Source organism: Acomys minous (genome assembly GCF_964271855.1).
Source record: "Acomys minous genome assembly, chromosome: 11".
Taxonomy (NCBI): domain Eukaryota; kingdom Metazoa; phylum Chordata; class Mammalia; order Rodentia; family Muridae; genus Acomys; species Acomys minous.
The window spans coordinates 54,435,760-54,452,496 of NC_140492.1; the positions used below are offsets into that span (position 1 = coordinate 54,435,760).

The 16,737-nt window shown below is 44.0% G+C and overlaps 1 protein-coding gene across 1 annotated transcript; it reads left to right on the forward strand.

The window, feature by feature from the left end:
• The first annotated feature begins 9,014 nt into the window (after positions 1-9,014).
• NDUFB4 (NADH:ubiquinone oxidoreductase subunit B4) lies at positions 9,015-15,709 on the forward strand. The gene is made up of 3 exons (XM_084800882.1): positions 9,015-9,252; positions 14,122-14,268; positions 15,592-15,709. Exons 1-3 carry the CDS (start codon positions 9,073-9,075, stop codon positions 15,652-15,654), a joined length of 390 nt encoding a protein of 129 aa, XP_084657008.1. The 5' UTR covers positions 9,015-9,072; the 3' UTR covers positions 15,655-15,709.
• Positions 15,710-16,737: the final 1,028 nt, after the last annotated feature.

Consider the following 16,737-nt stretch of genomic DNA (forward strand, 5'->3'; position numbering starts at 1 on the left):
GCAAGCTAAAGAAAAGCAGAAGTAAGTAAAAGGAAAATTACTGATTACAGATGGTCGAGGCACAATAAAAACGGAATCCCCATCAAAATTCCAGCAACTGGTTCTTGTGGACACCGACAATCTGATTCTTAAGTTTATTTGGAGAGGTTAAGAACAAACCCAGGACACACGATGTGTCTTCGAAGGAGAGGAAAGTTAGGTGACTGATGCATTCTGCTTGCTATAAAGCTCCAGCGATTAGAACTGCATGGTGGTGATGAAGTCAAATAGACAGATAGGCTAGTGAAAGACTAATGGAACAGGATGGGAGGCCCCTATGTAATAAATACAGTCAGGTGGCCTTTGGCAAAGGAGCAAATACAATGTACAAGGCGGCAGGGACAATCTTTCCAACAAAAAGCACAGGAACAGCTAGATATCCTTAAGCAAAGCACAAAAGAAATGCCACCCACCAAAGCACACTGGAAATGAGTCATGAACCTAAGTTTAAAACACGAAATTGAGCTAGGCATGGTGGCGGACGCCTTTAATCCCAGTACCACAGTGCAAGAACTGTCACACAAGCCACCGGAGCACCCATCACAACGAGAGACTGACAGTTTATTTGAACATCTTTTCCAAGCTGACCCGTCAGGGCCATAGCAAGGACTCCAGGAGCCTAACTGTGACATCGATCTGTTCTTAGGACAGTCTTCCATAGGAAAACCAAGAGCAGAAGACAAGGGTGGGGCAGGGCGGCATCGATACACTTTGGCTAGCCATACAAAGCAATACACATCTTTTGGCTAACTAGACAAAGTATTATCAGTTAACCTTTAAGCTGATTGGTCGCAAGTGAGGTAAGTGAGGCAGTGGTTAGGGTCTTTCAAAGAGTACATCCAAAGTGTAGCCAGATGTGTAGGTAACAAAAGTGCAACCCAGAGTGCATACAGAGGGTATTAAAGTGTGCAGATAACAAAGTACGTCACCGAATCATCTAGTGTAGGTTACCTTGATTCTCTGGCAGGGAATGTTAGGGTCAGCTATGAAAAACTGATTCTAGGAAGCAGAGTTTAAAATTTTAAAATTTTGAACTTAATTTCAGCTTATAAGCTGAATACAGAAATGTTGGCATCTATGTCAAAGAGTAGACCTCAACACCCAGCATTGCAGGTGGAAATTTGTGAATTCCAAGCCAGCCTGGCATGCGTGTGTGTGTATATATATAGCCAGTTATGGGCAAGTAGGGTGACACAGAGAGATCCTGTCCCCAAAAACAAACAAACACAAAATTATTAAGTCCTAGAAGATCTGTATAGGAAAAAGACAAAATACCCCTGAGTGTGGCAATGGCTGTTTTTATACAATACCTGATATTATATTTGAAAGAAATAACTGATGATATAGATTCAATTTAACACAAACTTCTGCTCTCAAAAAAAAAAAACTATTCCAAGAGAATAAGAAGACAAACACAGAGCTGTGAGAACATGTTTGAAAAAAAAATATGCCAGTTACTTAGACTATAGGAAAATACTAACACTCAGCAGGAAAGCTCACACTCTGCTTGAAAAGTGAGCCATAGAAAAGGGAAGGTAGTGGGATGGTGTGTGGAGTATATGCTCAGATATTCATATGCTTGCATGAAAATAGCTTTGTGTAACTTAGTATAATACACTAAAAAATAAAATTTTAAACTGGGCCCAAAGTTTAGGTGGTGGTGGTACACACCTTTAATCCCAGCACTTGGGAGGCAGAATTTGAGGCCATCCTGGTCTTCAAAGTGAGTCCAGGACAGCCAAGGCTACACAGAGAAACCCCCATCTCAAAAAAACCAAAAACCAAAAACCAAACCAACAACAAAAGCAAAAAAAAAAAAAAAGAAGAAGAAGAAAAAAAAAGAAAAAGAAAAAGAAAGAAAGAAAGAAAAGAAAAAAGAAACCCAAACAACAAGGCCTAAACGCTTAACAGATATTTCATCAAAGAGGACACCCAGGTGGAAAAAAATTGAGCAGATGAAAACATATAGCACCTCATGCCACCAAGAAAGTGCATATTAAACAATGCACTGCCCCCCCCCTTACATAGTATACCCACAACGCTCAGCACCACAAGGGGCTAGAGTTATGGGAAAGCCCTTTGATGACTGGGGGGAAAGTGGAGGGGTACAGACACACTGGAAGGCAGCATGGTGGCTTCTTACAAAACTAAACACACTCTTGCCATGCAGTACAGCAACTGATATATTTGGTATTTACCCAAAAGAGTTTGAAAGCTTGTGTAGGCACAAAAACTCACAGATGGATGCTTTTGACAGTTCTATTTATAACGGTAAAAATTGAGGGACAGGCAAAATGCTCTTCATCAGGTGAAAAGATAAAGCTGGAATAAAGGGCAGTGCATTCAGATAATGGGATAATATTCAGTACTAAAAACAGCTGTTGAGTCTGAAGGACTCGGGGAAAGAAGGCAGTCTAAAAGGACAAAATATCATGATTCCAACTACAAAATAGCGAGACTATGGCAGCAGCTGCCAAGGTATAGTGGCGAGGAGACAAAACAGAATATAGAGGACTTATAGGTCAGTAAAAATATTCTGCATGACATTATAATAGAAATACGGCATCACAATTTGTAAAAAAAGAACTAACACCACCAAGAGTGGACCCTAATGCAAACTAGAGACCACATGTGACTGCATCGCTCCATCACTTGGATCCAGTGGACCACTGTGTTGGAGGAAGACATGGATAATGGATGTGGCTGTGCCTGGGTCGGGGTGGTGCAAGTGGTATATGAAAAAAAAAATCTTTGGACTTTCCTTATTGTTTTGCTGTGGATTTAAAAGCACTGTAAATAAATTTTGTTTTTAATGAGTCTTATTGTCGGCGCCGCACCGTCCAGCGGAAATAAGACACCAACAACCAGACTTTTTCTCGAGATCTTTACTCAGGATTAAGCTCAGTGGGAATGGCCCCGAAGAAGGGAAGGGCCAAGCTTAAGTACAACTCAAGGGCCAATCAGCTCATGCCAGGTGTCACCTCCTCATAGGTCCGCGTCAGAGCAGGACTGCGTGTCATCAGATCACCAGTTACCCTTCCACAGCCTTTTGCCATATAAGGACTTGTTTATCTTAGAGAGCGCTCGCCGTTGGGATGGCGGAAGGCGGAAGCCTGCGCCTTGTTAAGGCGCGGCACCTCACAGCTCTCCACATCTCATGTTTTCATAGACAAAGTAGATAATACTGTAGCAGGACTGATAAAAAATACAAAAGAAACAACAAATGATTAAAATTATAAGTAAAAAACAGAAGCTAATTATGAAGATGACATGTATTTGAAATTCCTAGGATGAGACTGCAATCTCTCATATGTCAGAGAATATGTTAAAAATAAGAGACTTGAAAAAAGTAGATATCAGAATTGCTTAGAAGAAACCTTACCAAGCCAACAACCATTATAAAAACTAAATTGATAGCTAAAATTCTCCCTCCCCCTACCAAAATGACATAAACCCTGGACAGTAATACAGCATAATTTATTAAGTTATCAAGAAATAGACCTTACATAAACTGTTGGGAGAACTTAAAAGCATAATAATAAAGATAGACATAGGGGCTGGAGAAGTGGCTCAGTGGTTCAGAGCAGTTGAAGCTCTTATCGAGGACCCAGGTTTGGTTCCCAGCACTCATAGTGTGCAGCCCACACTTGCCTGTAACTCTGACTCTATGACATCTGACACCCTCTTTTGGCCTCCACCGGTACCTATATGCACATATGCACACACATACACATAAAATAAATAAATCTTGGGGCCTGGAGAGATGGCTCAGAGGTTAAGAATACTGTCAGCTCTTCCAAAGGTCCTGAGTTCCCAGCAACCACATGGTGGTTCACAACCACCTATAATGAGACCTGGTGCCCTCTTCTGGCCTGCAGGTGTACAGGCAGGCAAAACATTGTACACATAATAAATACATCAATCTTTAAAAAATAAATTTTAAAAATATATGAAATCTGTTTCATGTAAATAAGCTCAAAGTAGTAACAACAAAATAAGACAAAAATTATAGAGCCAATTCATCTGTGAACATAAATGATAACGTTAAAAGTAAAATGCTAATTTAATTTACACATATATTAAGAAATACACAGGACGACTTTGGAATAGGCTTAATGCTGGAATAAAAATCAGTTCTACTTTGAAACAGTCAGTAAGGACGTGTGTGTGTGTGTGTGTGTGTGTGTGTGTGTGTGTGTGTGTGTGTGTGTCTTTTTAATAGACTGCCAGAGAGAAACCCACTGATAATATATCAAAAATATAGAAATAGCAACTGATCAACTATATATTCATTAATGATTTAAAAGGCCATTTTGGCAAGAAATACAAGAGACATTTCTTAACCTGACGACAGGCTCTGTTAAACCTTACTAGTGGATGATGGACCACCTGGGGATGCTATTAGAGCTGAGAGCAATATGGGAGACACCCTCTGCTGTTACCTGACATCACACTGGCACACTGGAAGTCATAGCTAATGCAATAGGTGAGGGCGGCAGCGGGGCAGGGGGAGCACCGGGGGTCAGGGGGAAAGGACAACAACAGCGACTTGGGAACAAAACGGCAATACTGCTACGTGCACAAAATATGACCGACTCATATAAAAAAATCCAGACAAAGGTGTAGAAAAGCTAACGTGATTTAAGAAGTCCTCTATACTGAGACATCATGTAAATTAATAATACTCCTACATTCTAACAACAACCAGTGATGTAGAAACGAAAACATTAGCAATAAAGCAATAACGTGGCCGGAATTAACCTAGCACAAAGGGTTCTCTGTGGGAAACGTCACCAAACACGGTTAGAGAACAGAAACAGAGACATGGGGCATGAGTGATCAGGGATGGCAAGATACTCCGTGCTACAAATGAATTCCTAGATCTCAAACCCTTTTTATGGATCTTGGCAGCTTATCTCTAAAATCCATCCAAAAGAGAAGAAGAACAAAGTCAGATGAAAGGTTTGGACACTGATAAAGCAGCGGGTCCCAGGAAGAAGCAGTCACTCCTTACTCTCCATCCTGGTCCCAGAACCTGCAAGGGCGATCTCACTGGTGCGGCCGGGAGGAAGGAAATTCTGTTCCAGGATGGCTCTGAGTGTTCATCACACTTTCTGAACACAAGAAAGGGAACACCGTCACTAGTCTGGATTCCAAATCTTGGAGAATATGAGAGAGGAAAATTTCAGGTCATTCTGCAATCTATTGTCAAGGTACCAGAGCCATTTTATACTCACCTCTTTGTTCCCCAAGAACACAAGATTTTATAAGAACCTTTCCAGGAAACCGGGGATAATTCTGCTTTTTAAGTTTCTCTACTCAGCAATTCTGAATCTCCAAAGGCAGGAGCTTTGAGACTTCATATTTTTTGGTCAGGGTGGCCACAGAGGCCCCTGTGAACCCCCGAACAACACAGGCTATTGCTTCTGCTCTTGGTGCTCACAAGGACCAGATAGCAGGATCTCACACAAGCGCATGCTTTGGTTGTAGCATATAGAGCCATCAAGCTGGCCCTGAGCTGACAGCTTCTCTTTTGCTGCCACTTTTCATGGTGTTGCAAGGGGCTCTGCAGGCTGCTGGAGGGTAAAAGGCAGCAGCTGCATTACCAATGCTGACTCAGCTGATCTAGCTGGCAATATGTGCCCACCAGGGCACTACTGGATTGACTGTTACAGATTTGAAGTCTGGTATTGTAAACCCAGTCAAAAGGTCATGACCTGAGGAGTCATGTGCCATACTGAGGAAAGCTACCGCTGTTGTTTTACTAAACGGACATGTCGTGCTTGTCAGAGGGCCTTCTCAATTCGGTATTGGTGCTTATCATCATAAAGTGCTGCTGTTCTTAGCCTTGGTTAGAGAAGTTGTTTCCTCCTCCTTTTCCTTTTCCTCTTCCTCCTCCTCATATTTATTTCTCTCCCCCAACCCCCAGTGGGCAGTGGTTAATGTAGAGACTTGTAACTCATCAGCGTGTTACTGATTGCTGAATGCTCATCACTAAATGGGACACCTATGGTCCTCCCATAAAGGCTCAGGAACCATCTCAGAGGAGAGGGTGGGAAGAAGGTAAGAGCCTGAGGAAGATCTAGAGTGCCTTCTGGGCATGACATGGCTATTTCACTCGTGAGCTCAGAAGCTGTGATCACCAGCTCAAGGCCTGTACCAGACTGGGCCCGTCCGTCAGCATTCTAGCACGGCTTGGAGAAATACTCTTGAGGCCCGCTCTCTCCCTGAAGATCTATAGGTGGTCAACTTCTGCTGGGGGGAGGGGGTCAACTCATGAGTCTCCCGTTCTCCCAGATGAGCTAATGGCTGCTGAGGGAAGAGTAGACATGCTCTTTAGTGACGTAGCCACTGGTAGGTTGTCCGTGCTCTTTCAAACAACCCCTCCCCACTACTCCTGTAAGCATCCCTAATTAAACTCACTGGAACACCAATAAAAAAAAAAAAAAAAGACCAGGAAGTAGAAGGAGGAGGAGTTGGGAAGAGGACAAGAATGAGTTCGAATAGAGGGGGCACAAGAGAGAATGACAGTGGGGGAACATAACATGGTCAAACCACGTTATATCCGTGTATGAATCCGTTGCTGTGAGACCCATTATCATGTATAATTGACGTTAACAGAGAAACTGAAAAAGCATCCCCCTGTGGTACCAGTAGGAATAATCAATCAGTATTTGGTGGATCGAAATATGTGAAACAGAATAGCACGTGAGACACAGTAAGCCCTCGGCGAGTTCTAGGTACCTGTGAAACGGAACGCCACGTCTTTAGCAAGCATCTCGAGTCGTGTTGATGATAGCTAAAAAGCATAGGAAGAACCACTTAAACTCACGCCAATATCTTATTTCAATAAAGCCCCCACCACACACCTTTTCAACGTTGTAAGCTGCACCTCTTTATTCTTTTTACCTTCTTCTCTTCACACATCAAAGTCCCAAAAGGGTTTTTTAAATGTTATCTATGCAGTATTTCGGATTTTACATCCTGAACCTGCTTTTCACACTGATTTATTTTCTTCTATTTTAAAACATCTCTGAGAACAACTTTCTCCCCTCCTCCTTCTCTCTCCTTTTTCCTTCCCCTCTCCCTCCCCGCCCCCATTGAAATTGAGTGTAAATGGGTTTTTTTCCCTACCTTCCCGAAGCCTGCTTTCTCATGGGTCAAATTTACTTTATATTCATTTGGACATGGAAGTACTTTTTCTGCTCCGTCTGTTCTCTGCATGATTATAAGCTACGGGGAGGAAAAAAAAAATAACAAGGCTCCAACTTCCATCTCTTGTGTAATTCCTCTCCGCAGCCCAGAAGATTTGACTAAGACTGAATGGGGTGAGGTATGCTCCATGCAGAGGTGCTTAATAAATATTTTAAAACAGTATTAAAGTGTTGAATCAATTTGACAGCAGTGCTGTTGCTCATCACTTTGGTGCCAACACTTTCTAAGTCCTGTCTCTGCCTAGCAACCATTTCCCCCACATACCTACACGTCCCCAGAAGTTTGAGCCTGGAAGAAGCCTTTTTTTTTTTTTTAAATTAAGCTTTTCTAGCTGAAATTATGATGGTATTGTTTCTGTTGTTGCCTCCTGAGGAGTGTTTTATGGGCACCTAAAGACCCTGCTGTGTGCCTTGAAGTTGCTTTCCCCTTTGCTAATAGTGGGGGATGGGGCAGAGTGTTGCAGAGATGCTGAGGGCTACATGTGCTGCCTCTCCAAATCATCTTTCCTGTTTCTATTCTCTCAAAGCAGAGGTTTGTAGTGTACCACAGCCTGGCCCTGAGCTCAAAGCTCCGGTCTCAGCCTCCTCAGCCTTGGATTTATGGGTATGGCCTGTACCCTTTGTTGTTTTTGCTTTTGCATTTTAACTAAGATGTTTCTTCAGAAGTTTCATTCTTCATTATTTTCTGATCCACCACAGCCAGGTCACACTTGCCCTGTAACTCCAGTCTCCTATTAAACAGTATTTCACATCTACCCAATATAGACCTATACTTAGGTGGTGAAGCCCTGCCTCCATCTTACTCTTACAAGCCATCAGATAGTAAAGACAAACTAAGTTCATTCCTGCTCATGGTTAAACCGGTAACCTTTACTAAAAAGAATTCTGCGCTGCCAGTTCTGAGAATGGCAATTACATTTTTGTTTCGAAAAGCTAATATCAGTCTTGCTGCCCTATCATTTGTTTCAGAAGGGTTGTTACGGATATCTTGTTATGGACTGTCTGTTGTTACATCACCTTGAAATCTTGTCTTTATTTCAGAAGACTATTTCTTATGCTTCCATTCTTCTCCTGTAACCCCGCTTATCTGGCCCACCAAATCCCCCATTTAGGGATCCCCTACTCCTGAGCTATAAAAACCGTCCTCCCATCCAGCGCTGACTTCTTGAACCCTGCCTGCCTTAAGGGCAGGCAGCCCGAGTACACAGGGGAGGGGGAGGGAACCCTTACTCTAATTAATTTGCCCATGATGGTTTGGGTCCTTGGTCTTTCTCCTCCCGTCTTTGGGCGTAACAGTGGACTGGCTCTGATGTGGTAACCTGCTGAAAAGCTTATACTCTTTTTGTTTAGGGGATGGGGTGAAGCTAGAGAATGTAAAGCACTTGCATTTTTTTTTTTAATTGTCTCATTTAAACTCCAAAACTTTGTTAGGAGTGCAGAGTCAAGGTCATTTCCCCAAGGTCACCCAGTTTGGATGAACGAACACTGAACTTTGGAAGCCACGGCCAACCCAGTTTCCCAGTCTCGTCTAGTCTGTAAAACTTCAGGACACTAGACCAGCAAGAAATCAGCAGCATAGAGAGAAAGGAGTGTAACACCATAAAAGAGGTGGCTAACAGATAACAACGCTATATGCTCAGAATTAGGGTAACGAGGGGCGTGGAGGAAGGTTCCGCCCCGCCTCTGGCCCCACCTCTTCCCCGCCCCTTCCGGGTAGAGCGCGCTATGCGTGCGCAGGCGCACTCCCTGCGCCTGAAGGTCAAACTGAAGAGGGCAGCCTTCCTGTGCGCGCAGGCGCAGATGTGTGCCGGTAGCCAAGATGTCGGGTTCTAAGTATAAGCCTTCTTCCTTGGCCACTCTCCCCAATACCCTCGACCCGGCTGAGTATGACTTGTCTCCGGAGACCCGAAAGGCGCAGATCGAGCGCTTGAGCATAAGGGCCCGGCTTAAACGGGAGTATCTGCTTCAGTACAACGACCCCAAACGCCAAACGCTCATCGTGAGTGGGGCCGGGCGGGACTCTGGGCCGGGGCATCTCGCGTGGGTACACGCGGGGCCGCCCAGCTCCGATCCATAGGCTGGACACGGGCTTCTCGCCACACAGCCCTTGGCCCATTTGACCTCGGCTGTGGGTCCAGTGGCCAAGGGGCTGGACTGGGGTTGCAAACCTAGGTGGCCTTGGCGACCTGGCTTGACAACTTACCCCCTGATTTGGAGAAAATTGTTAAACTCTGCATAGCCTCGGCTTATCTGTCTGAAGCATTGCCATAATATGGTCCTCCGTATCTTTTGAGGCCCATTGGCACGAGACCGATCTAGCACAGTATCTTCCTTGTAAAGGGCATGTTCAGGCCCGGTGCTCCCAAGTGTACAGCATAAAAGGCTGATTTGAGCTTTTCGGTTCATAACTCCCAAGGACACGTCTTTCTCGTGAGAATGTAGGGTTGTTCAAATTAAGTGTGCTACAGAGCCTGAAGCTAGATGAAGCCTTCGGCTTTGTAATCAGGCCATATGGCCTCATATACTAACAAACTATGACCTCTGGGCAATGTACATAATCTCTCTTAAAACCTAGTTCATTAATGTTCTCCTGGGATTGGCGTGCGTTCGTCATAGAGTTGTGAAGTCAAATGTAGCATCACTAACACATGTCAGTAAGCTGACATTTTAACAAGTGTGCTTTTAGACAATTTCCTTTGCGAAAGCTGTCTAATTATCTCAAATAGGATTTTTTTTTTAATGAGGACTTTCCAACAATTGCATAGGTATTCTCTGTAATTTTTTGAAAGTTATGGAAACAACCGGGAGAAAGTTACACTACGTGGCCAGATACGGTACTAAATCTTTGTTTTGTTTAGGACTTAGTCTCCGGTGGCTCACAAGTCCAAGTCCCCCAGCCACGGCTCCACTGCCACGTGAAACCCATCTTTGGCCTGAAAAACATTTTAAAATTTTCTTTTTCTTTCTTTCTTTTTTTCTTTTTTTTTTTTTTTTTTTTTTTTTTTTTTGGGTCACGACCACTTACAGAAGTAAGCTGTGTTATTCTCTTGGCTTTCTAAAAGAGAAGACAGTATGGACAGAGCATATTGGGCATACAGATAGACCCAGATTATACACGGTGCTCAGTTTGAGTGACTCATAGCATTGTCTTCTACCTGGTTGAATAGAATATGTCCAACCAGGTCTTTGTTTACAGGGTGAAAGAGCTGCACCTCTCCTACACTATACACATAGTTGCTTTTGAGGCACTAAATAGTATGGTGTTATTAATTAATTAGCAGCATAACCCTGGCTGTCTAAGAACTCACTCTGTAGACCAGGCTGGCCTTGAGCTCACAGAGATCCATCTGCCTTTGCCTCCCAAGTGCTGGGATTACAGGCATGTACCACAGGCATATACCCAGCCTGTGTCTGTCTGTCTTTCTTTCTTTCTTTCTTTCTTTCTTTCTTTCTTTCTTTCTTTCTTTTATAAGAAAATAGAATAAGGCCTCTGTCAGGCATGAAATTGAAACTCCAGTTGTCTGTTTCTTAATCTCTGTGTCCCAGGGCAGTTTCCATTCCTCATCTCTAGTAGAGATAATAATACTTGCGTCTTTAGCTGTTCCGTTATTCATTTACCAACCAAAACATGTGAGTCCCGTTGTCTAGTCTTTAGGAACAACTGATTTGGTCAGGAATAACTGTACAGGGTCTATTGTGAGACTGTGTAAGATGCTGAGGTAAGAGTGTAAAGCCAGCTGAAGTCTCTGGCCTTGCAGACCAGCTGGTTTTCTAGTGGGGATGACAAATAACCACTTTGTATGTGAGATAGTGATAAATCATATAGAAAGTAAAGGTGGGATTAGCGATGTGTGTGTAATAGGGAAGGAAGCGCCTGTTTGGAACATGGCATTGGGTGTTTTGTTTTTATTTGTTTTATAGTGTTTGGGGTCAAATCCATGATCTCACACAGTAGGTAGGTGCTCTGCTGATGAGCTACAATCCCAGCCTTGGAGCATGACGTTTAAGTGAAGATCTGGAAGAAGTAAACCTAAGGAGTTAGCTTGAGGGAGGGAAATAGCACGCCTATTAGAAGAGATGTAAGCGTGAGGGCAGGCCTGTGCTCGGCAGCTCTAGTAGTTAGTATATTTCAAAATATGCCAGAGAGCTAATTCAGTTAGCAGTCCTAGGGCCAAGTCGGAGCCGCAGAGAAGTCTTCTCAAGCTCTCATACACATACACATACGCTTTTGTTTTTGAAGAGACCGTTATGCATAAAATAGTGAAAGATGAGGGCAGAGTGACAAAAAGAAATGAGGTCAAAGAAGTCTTTAGAACTTGGTCACAATAGGCCTTGTATGGCATTGTAAAGGTTTTTTTTTGTTTTTTTGTTTTTGTTTTTTAACCGAGAAGGGAGTCACATAATAGAGACTTCCGTCTTAACCAAATCTCTGTTTATTTCTTCGTGGGTTGCCTGGGAAGGAGGAGGACAGAAAAGAATGAGCTAGGACGCTTTCACAGCAGTTAAGTCTCTCAGTTGATGCCTGCTCTGACAGTAGTTGTGAGATGGTAAGACGTGGCAAGTATTGCATAGGCAGCAACAGTATATCTAGCCATGTTCATCGTCAGGTGGATGTGCTCTGAGAGACAAGAAAAAAGTGGAGGATGACTCCAAGGCCAACAACACGTTCCTCTCACTAGAGGAATGCGAGAGGTGGATTGAAAGGATAGTGACATGTCGGTTTGGGGTGCTTAGGGGTGCCTGTGAGACGGTTGGCCCATGCTCAGGTGGGTAGATACTAACATGGAGGTCGAGGGCTAGAGGTCTAATGTTGACAGCCATGCCTATAAGGCTTAAAGTCATTGACTGGATGAGGTCTTTAATTTGTATAGTAGTATTTAGTATATAGTAAAGGACCCAGCAATAGCTGAGGCCCAGTGTTAAAAGATTAGGGGGAACATGGAAGGAAAAGAACAAGAGAGACAAAGAAGAAAGGGCAGAGAGGAGGAAAACCTCTTGGAGGCGGACTCAGGAAACCCCACAAGCAAGTTTTGAGGGCTTCACCATTACTGGAGGCTGCTGGCATTTCACTGAACATGTCCCAGAAAGGTACCCCTCCCTCCGTATTTACTTAACTTACTTGTATGAGTGTTTGTCTGCTTTTCTGTGTGTATACCAGAAGATGCCAGAAGTAGACACTGAATAGAGTTAGGATGGTTGTGAGCCACCATGTGGATGCTGGGGCCTGAGCCCAGGTCCTTTTCAAGAGCAACAACTCACTACTCCTAACCTCTGAGCCATCTCTCCAGCCTCCTTCCCCTGGTTTTGATCATGAAGTTCCTGGTATTTTTGTGAAATGAAATGTTTGTCTCCAGGAGGCAGCTCTGGAAGATGTTAAGGTGTAGAGCGCTGAGAAATCTCATAGTGTGGCAGTCAGTTAAACGTTCTTTAGCAGAAAAGCAGACACCCCGATCGATGCTTTCATCTCTTGGCCTTACTCTGCTGTTGCCATTTGCACTATGGAGTAATAAACAGCACTGCAGAACCTTCCCCCTTAGCCTGGGTGATATAATTAACTGTTTCCAGAGCAGCAGTAGGTCAGTTTTAGACTTCTCTGACTGGTAGCGAGCAATCGTCCACAGGGTTGAGGAATTTCAAGCCGATGGAATTCTGGAAGCATCTCCTGCACTCAAGGTTTCCTTACCTTTGAGCTACAGCTCACTCACCTCAGGGTCAAATTGCTATAATTCATCTAGTTTGAAATGTAAATGTGGAAGCTATTTCAGTCTTGCCCATCGTGGCTGGGCGGTGTTGGTTAAGACCTTGGCTGTTCCTGCTGCATCCCGAAGACTAAAGCTGATTTTATTTGCTTATTTTAATCTGCCACTTAATTGGAGAGAGTAATTTTGTAGGATCACTTGGGGATTTAGCTAATTAAGTTTAATTATGTGTTTGGGGTAGATTTGCTATTCTTAGGAAATTATTTTAGTGTAAGTATATTAAATTATTATTTTTTCTTAACCAAGATAAACTGATTGTTTTTTGACAACTTTTTTGGGGGAGGAGGGGGAATGACTTTTAATAGCGTGGAAGGTAACAGTTTGTTTTCCAAACATCAGCCAAGTTACTTTTAGAAATTTACAGTTCATGGTGAAAGGTATAGCTCAATGGTAGAGTTTGTGACTACCTTACACAATGCCCTTGGTTTGATCTTCAGGCCCACGAGAAAGCAAAAGCATATGATTCAGAGTTAGAGTAAGCCTGCTTTCATCTTCCTGCAACTGACTTGGCAGGGGGAGGCCAGCTGCGGTGGCTCTGCATCAGGGCTGTGATGTGGTTCTGATGGGCACTTGCGAGAGAGACAAGGAGGGCAGGACTAAGTCTGAGAAGTAATGCGTGAAGTGATGGAGGGGAGAGGTGGCTTCTCCGCCAGTTCAAAGTTAGGGATCTTAAATCCTAGGTAAGTAGAGAGCCGGAGGGGGACAGAAGAGTCTTTGAAGTTTTGCAGGATTTGAACAGGATCACCTGACAGGCTTTGATCTGATGCTGGCTCACACCTGTGATCCCAGCACTTGGGAAGCTGAGACACAGGAAGATTGAGGCTAGCTTGGCCTACAGGTTAGCCAGGGCCACAGAGCAAGACCTTGTCTTATAAAAGGAAAAGCCAAAACCAAAACCAAAACGGAAAAGGAAAAATGAGAGAGGAGAGAAAGGAAAAATACAAGAATACAAGAAACCAGTCAAGTGGTAGTTGGTGGTGCAGACTTGGGGAGGCAGAGGTCAGAAGGCCAGAGTTCAAGGTGTTCCCTGTGCCCCTCACAACAACCCTGATGAATTTCTTCCTCAACACGTCCTCCTTAAGGCTGACAGATCTTTGTATTAATTTCAGGAAGATCCTGCCTTGCTTCGTTGGACCTATGCAAGATCAGCAAATGTTTATCCTAATTTCAGACCCACTCCCAAGAACTCACTTATAGGAGCTGTGGCAGCATTTGGGCCCCTCATCTTCTGGTTTTATGTTTTCAAAACAGACAGGGTAAGTATTAGGGCCAGATGCTTAGCGTTGGTGTGAGAGCACCAGGTGCCAGCTGCAGTTCCTTGTGGTGACTGCTCCCCATGTCCCTCCCACTGGAACAGTTCTTTCTTTTCCCTTTCTGTCTTGCAATCTTGTGTCTTTATTCCTTTCTGGGAAGAGTTGGGTTTTCAGTTTTATGTGATACTTTGTAAAAAGCCACAGCAGCCTATGGGTCTTTGAGATTTAATTTAATGTCTACTCCGCCATTTTAAAAAGTAATAGAATGGTCAGTTTAAATTTCTGAGATTAGAATATAGTTCATGAAAGCTCTCCTGTTTTCCCCAGATAATATAAAGAAATTAGAGTGTTATTATTTAGCAAATGAATACCATGATAGCTTTTCCTTTTTTAAGTTAATTTTATCACTAGATGTTGTATAGACACTTGTATTACTACGACCAAATTGAGAAGGTCTTACTGTGTCATCATCCCCCTCTACACACACATTGGGATTACAGGAATGAGTCACCGTGTCTGGCTTAGAACTAACCTTTTGTGATTGACAGTCAGATGTCCTGGTGACATTCTTTAGTTTTGCTGGTGTGTTTGTCAGAGGCGATGTTTGTTGGTTGAGTGTTAACAGAGCTCGTGGCTCACTCAGCATGCTCTCTGTTGCTGAGCTCCTCTTCAGACACACTAAACCCTAACAGCAGAAACGGAAGCAGTCGGCTGCTCACTGTCTTCAGAGGCCTGGCTGCGTGGTCACAGGGAAGGCTGCCCGGTTCAGGCTCTCGGTTCCTGGCACAGCCCTGGAGCTTGTGTAGCCATCTAGACTGGAGGCCACTTACCAGTCTTCATCACCTCAGCCACCTGCTCTTCTTCTGTCGCGCTCTTATCTTGTGATTGGCCAGTCACCTGTGCTTCTCCAGAAGGAGTTTGCATTTGTTCTCACCGTTTGCTTATGAAGCTGGGCATAGTGGTTCCTGCCTGTAATCCTAGCCCTGGGGAGGCTGAGGTAAGAGGATCACCATGAGTTTGAGGCCAATTAGGCTAAGGACTGAGTTCCAGGCTAGCTTGGGTTGTAGGGTAGAAATCTGCCTCAAAACAAACTGGGGCAATTCCTTTCCGATCACCGAAAACAGCCAAGGCCTTTCTTGAGTGGCGGTGCATTCTTATTGCCCTAACTTTAGCTTCTTATTGCTTCCTCGGAGTCCTGTGGCCTTGGGGGATGGGGTTGCAATTACATTTTGAGAATTTTTATTCCTGTTTTGCAGAGTCCTTCCTTGGCCATGCCAGATACATTGCTTTTTAATATTTTGTCTGTTTTTGTTTTTATCTATACAGGACAGAAAGGAAAGACTTATCCAGGAAGGAAAATTGGACCGAAAATTTAACATTTCCTATTAAGCTCGGCAAGGATGACTCTATACTTCCATAAATAAACCTTCTATTAAGCACTGAACAGTTTCTTTTAATCTTGGGCTTATTGTTGAAGCATGTTAATCCCTTAAAAACAGAAGCAAGAGCAGCATGTGCTGGGTATCTGGGCATCACAGTGAAGGCCAGTGTTTGCTGGATGCTGTAGAATCCTTTCTAAGAGCCCAGCTTGACGAAGAAGCATCCGTTCATTCGCTTAACCTGTCATTCAGCAAATGAGTGTTAGCCGGGGCCAATGGGTACATGTGCTGAGGGGACAGCGGTTGGAGACCCAGAGTGCACAGGTCTGGTGGCTCACTGAGTGGCCGAGCTCTCGTGTCTGGACTCTAATAAATACCGGAGCCCTTGTGTGGCCCCAGCCTTATTGGTAAGCACAGCAGAAGGTAACAACCTTGTGAAACACACAACAGAGACTAGGGAAATGAAGTGCTGATAAGTAGTTCTCTCCGGGAAGTTTGCGTGGGGGGTGGGGAGGATGGCGGCTGAGTTGGTCTCTGAAGTTCCTGAGCCTGCAGGCTGAACAGGAACATGAAAGGGCAAGGCCTGCTGGGTTTGTCTGCCCTGGCTGCCCCTGGAGTAAGAAAGTGAGGACAGAGGTCATGCTGAGGAGCAGAAGGGTGACGGCTAAGGGCACAGGCTGGAAATGCAGCCTGCGATGAAAGCTAGCTGGGGGTTAACAGCTAGAATTCTGATCTCCATTTTTGTTTTATAGCGTGGAGATAGTAATGCTTCATACAACCATGAAGATAAAAGTGATAATAGTATTCACCAATAAAAACAGCCACCACTCTGCTCTGTAGTGCAGTTTTGAAGCAATAGGGTGACAGTTTCATCCACAGAGAAATGCAATCATGAGCTCTGGGTGGACGGCATGCTCTCCAGGCGGACTCGCACACGCGTCTTTGGTCTTTGAAAGCATATACAGCTAATCTCTCATCTGGTCTAGCATTAACCTTCATACCACAGAGAGCAAAGCCTGGAAGGCCTTATGTGCAGGTAGTTTACATTCAGTCTAAAAGCCTGGGAAGAGTGAAATGCCGGGAGGGAGACGCC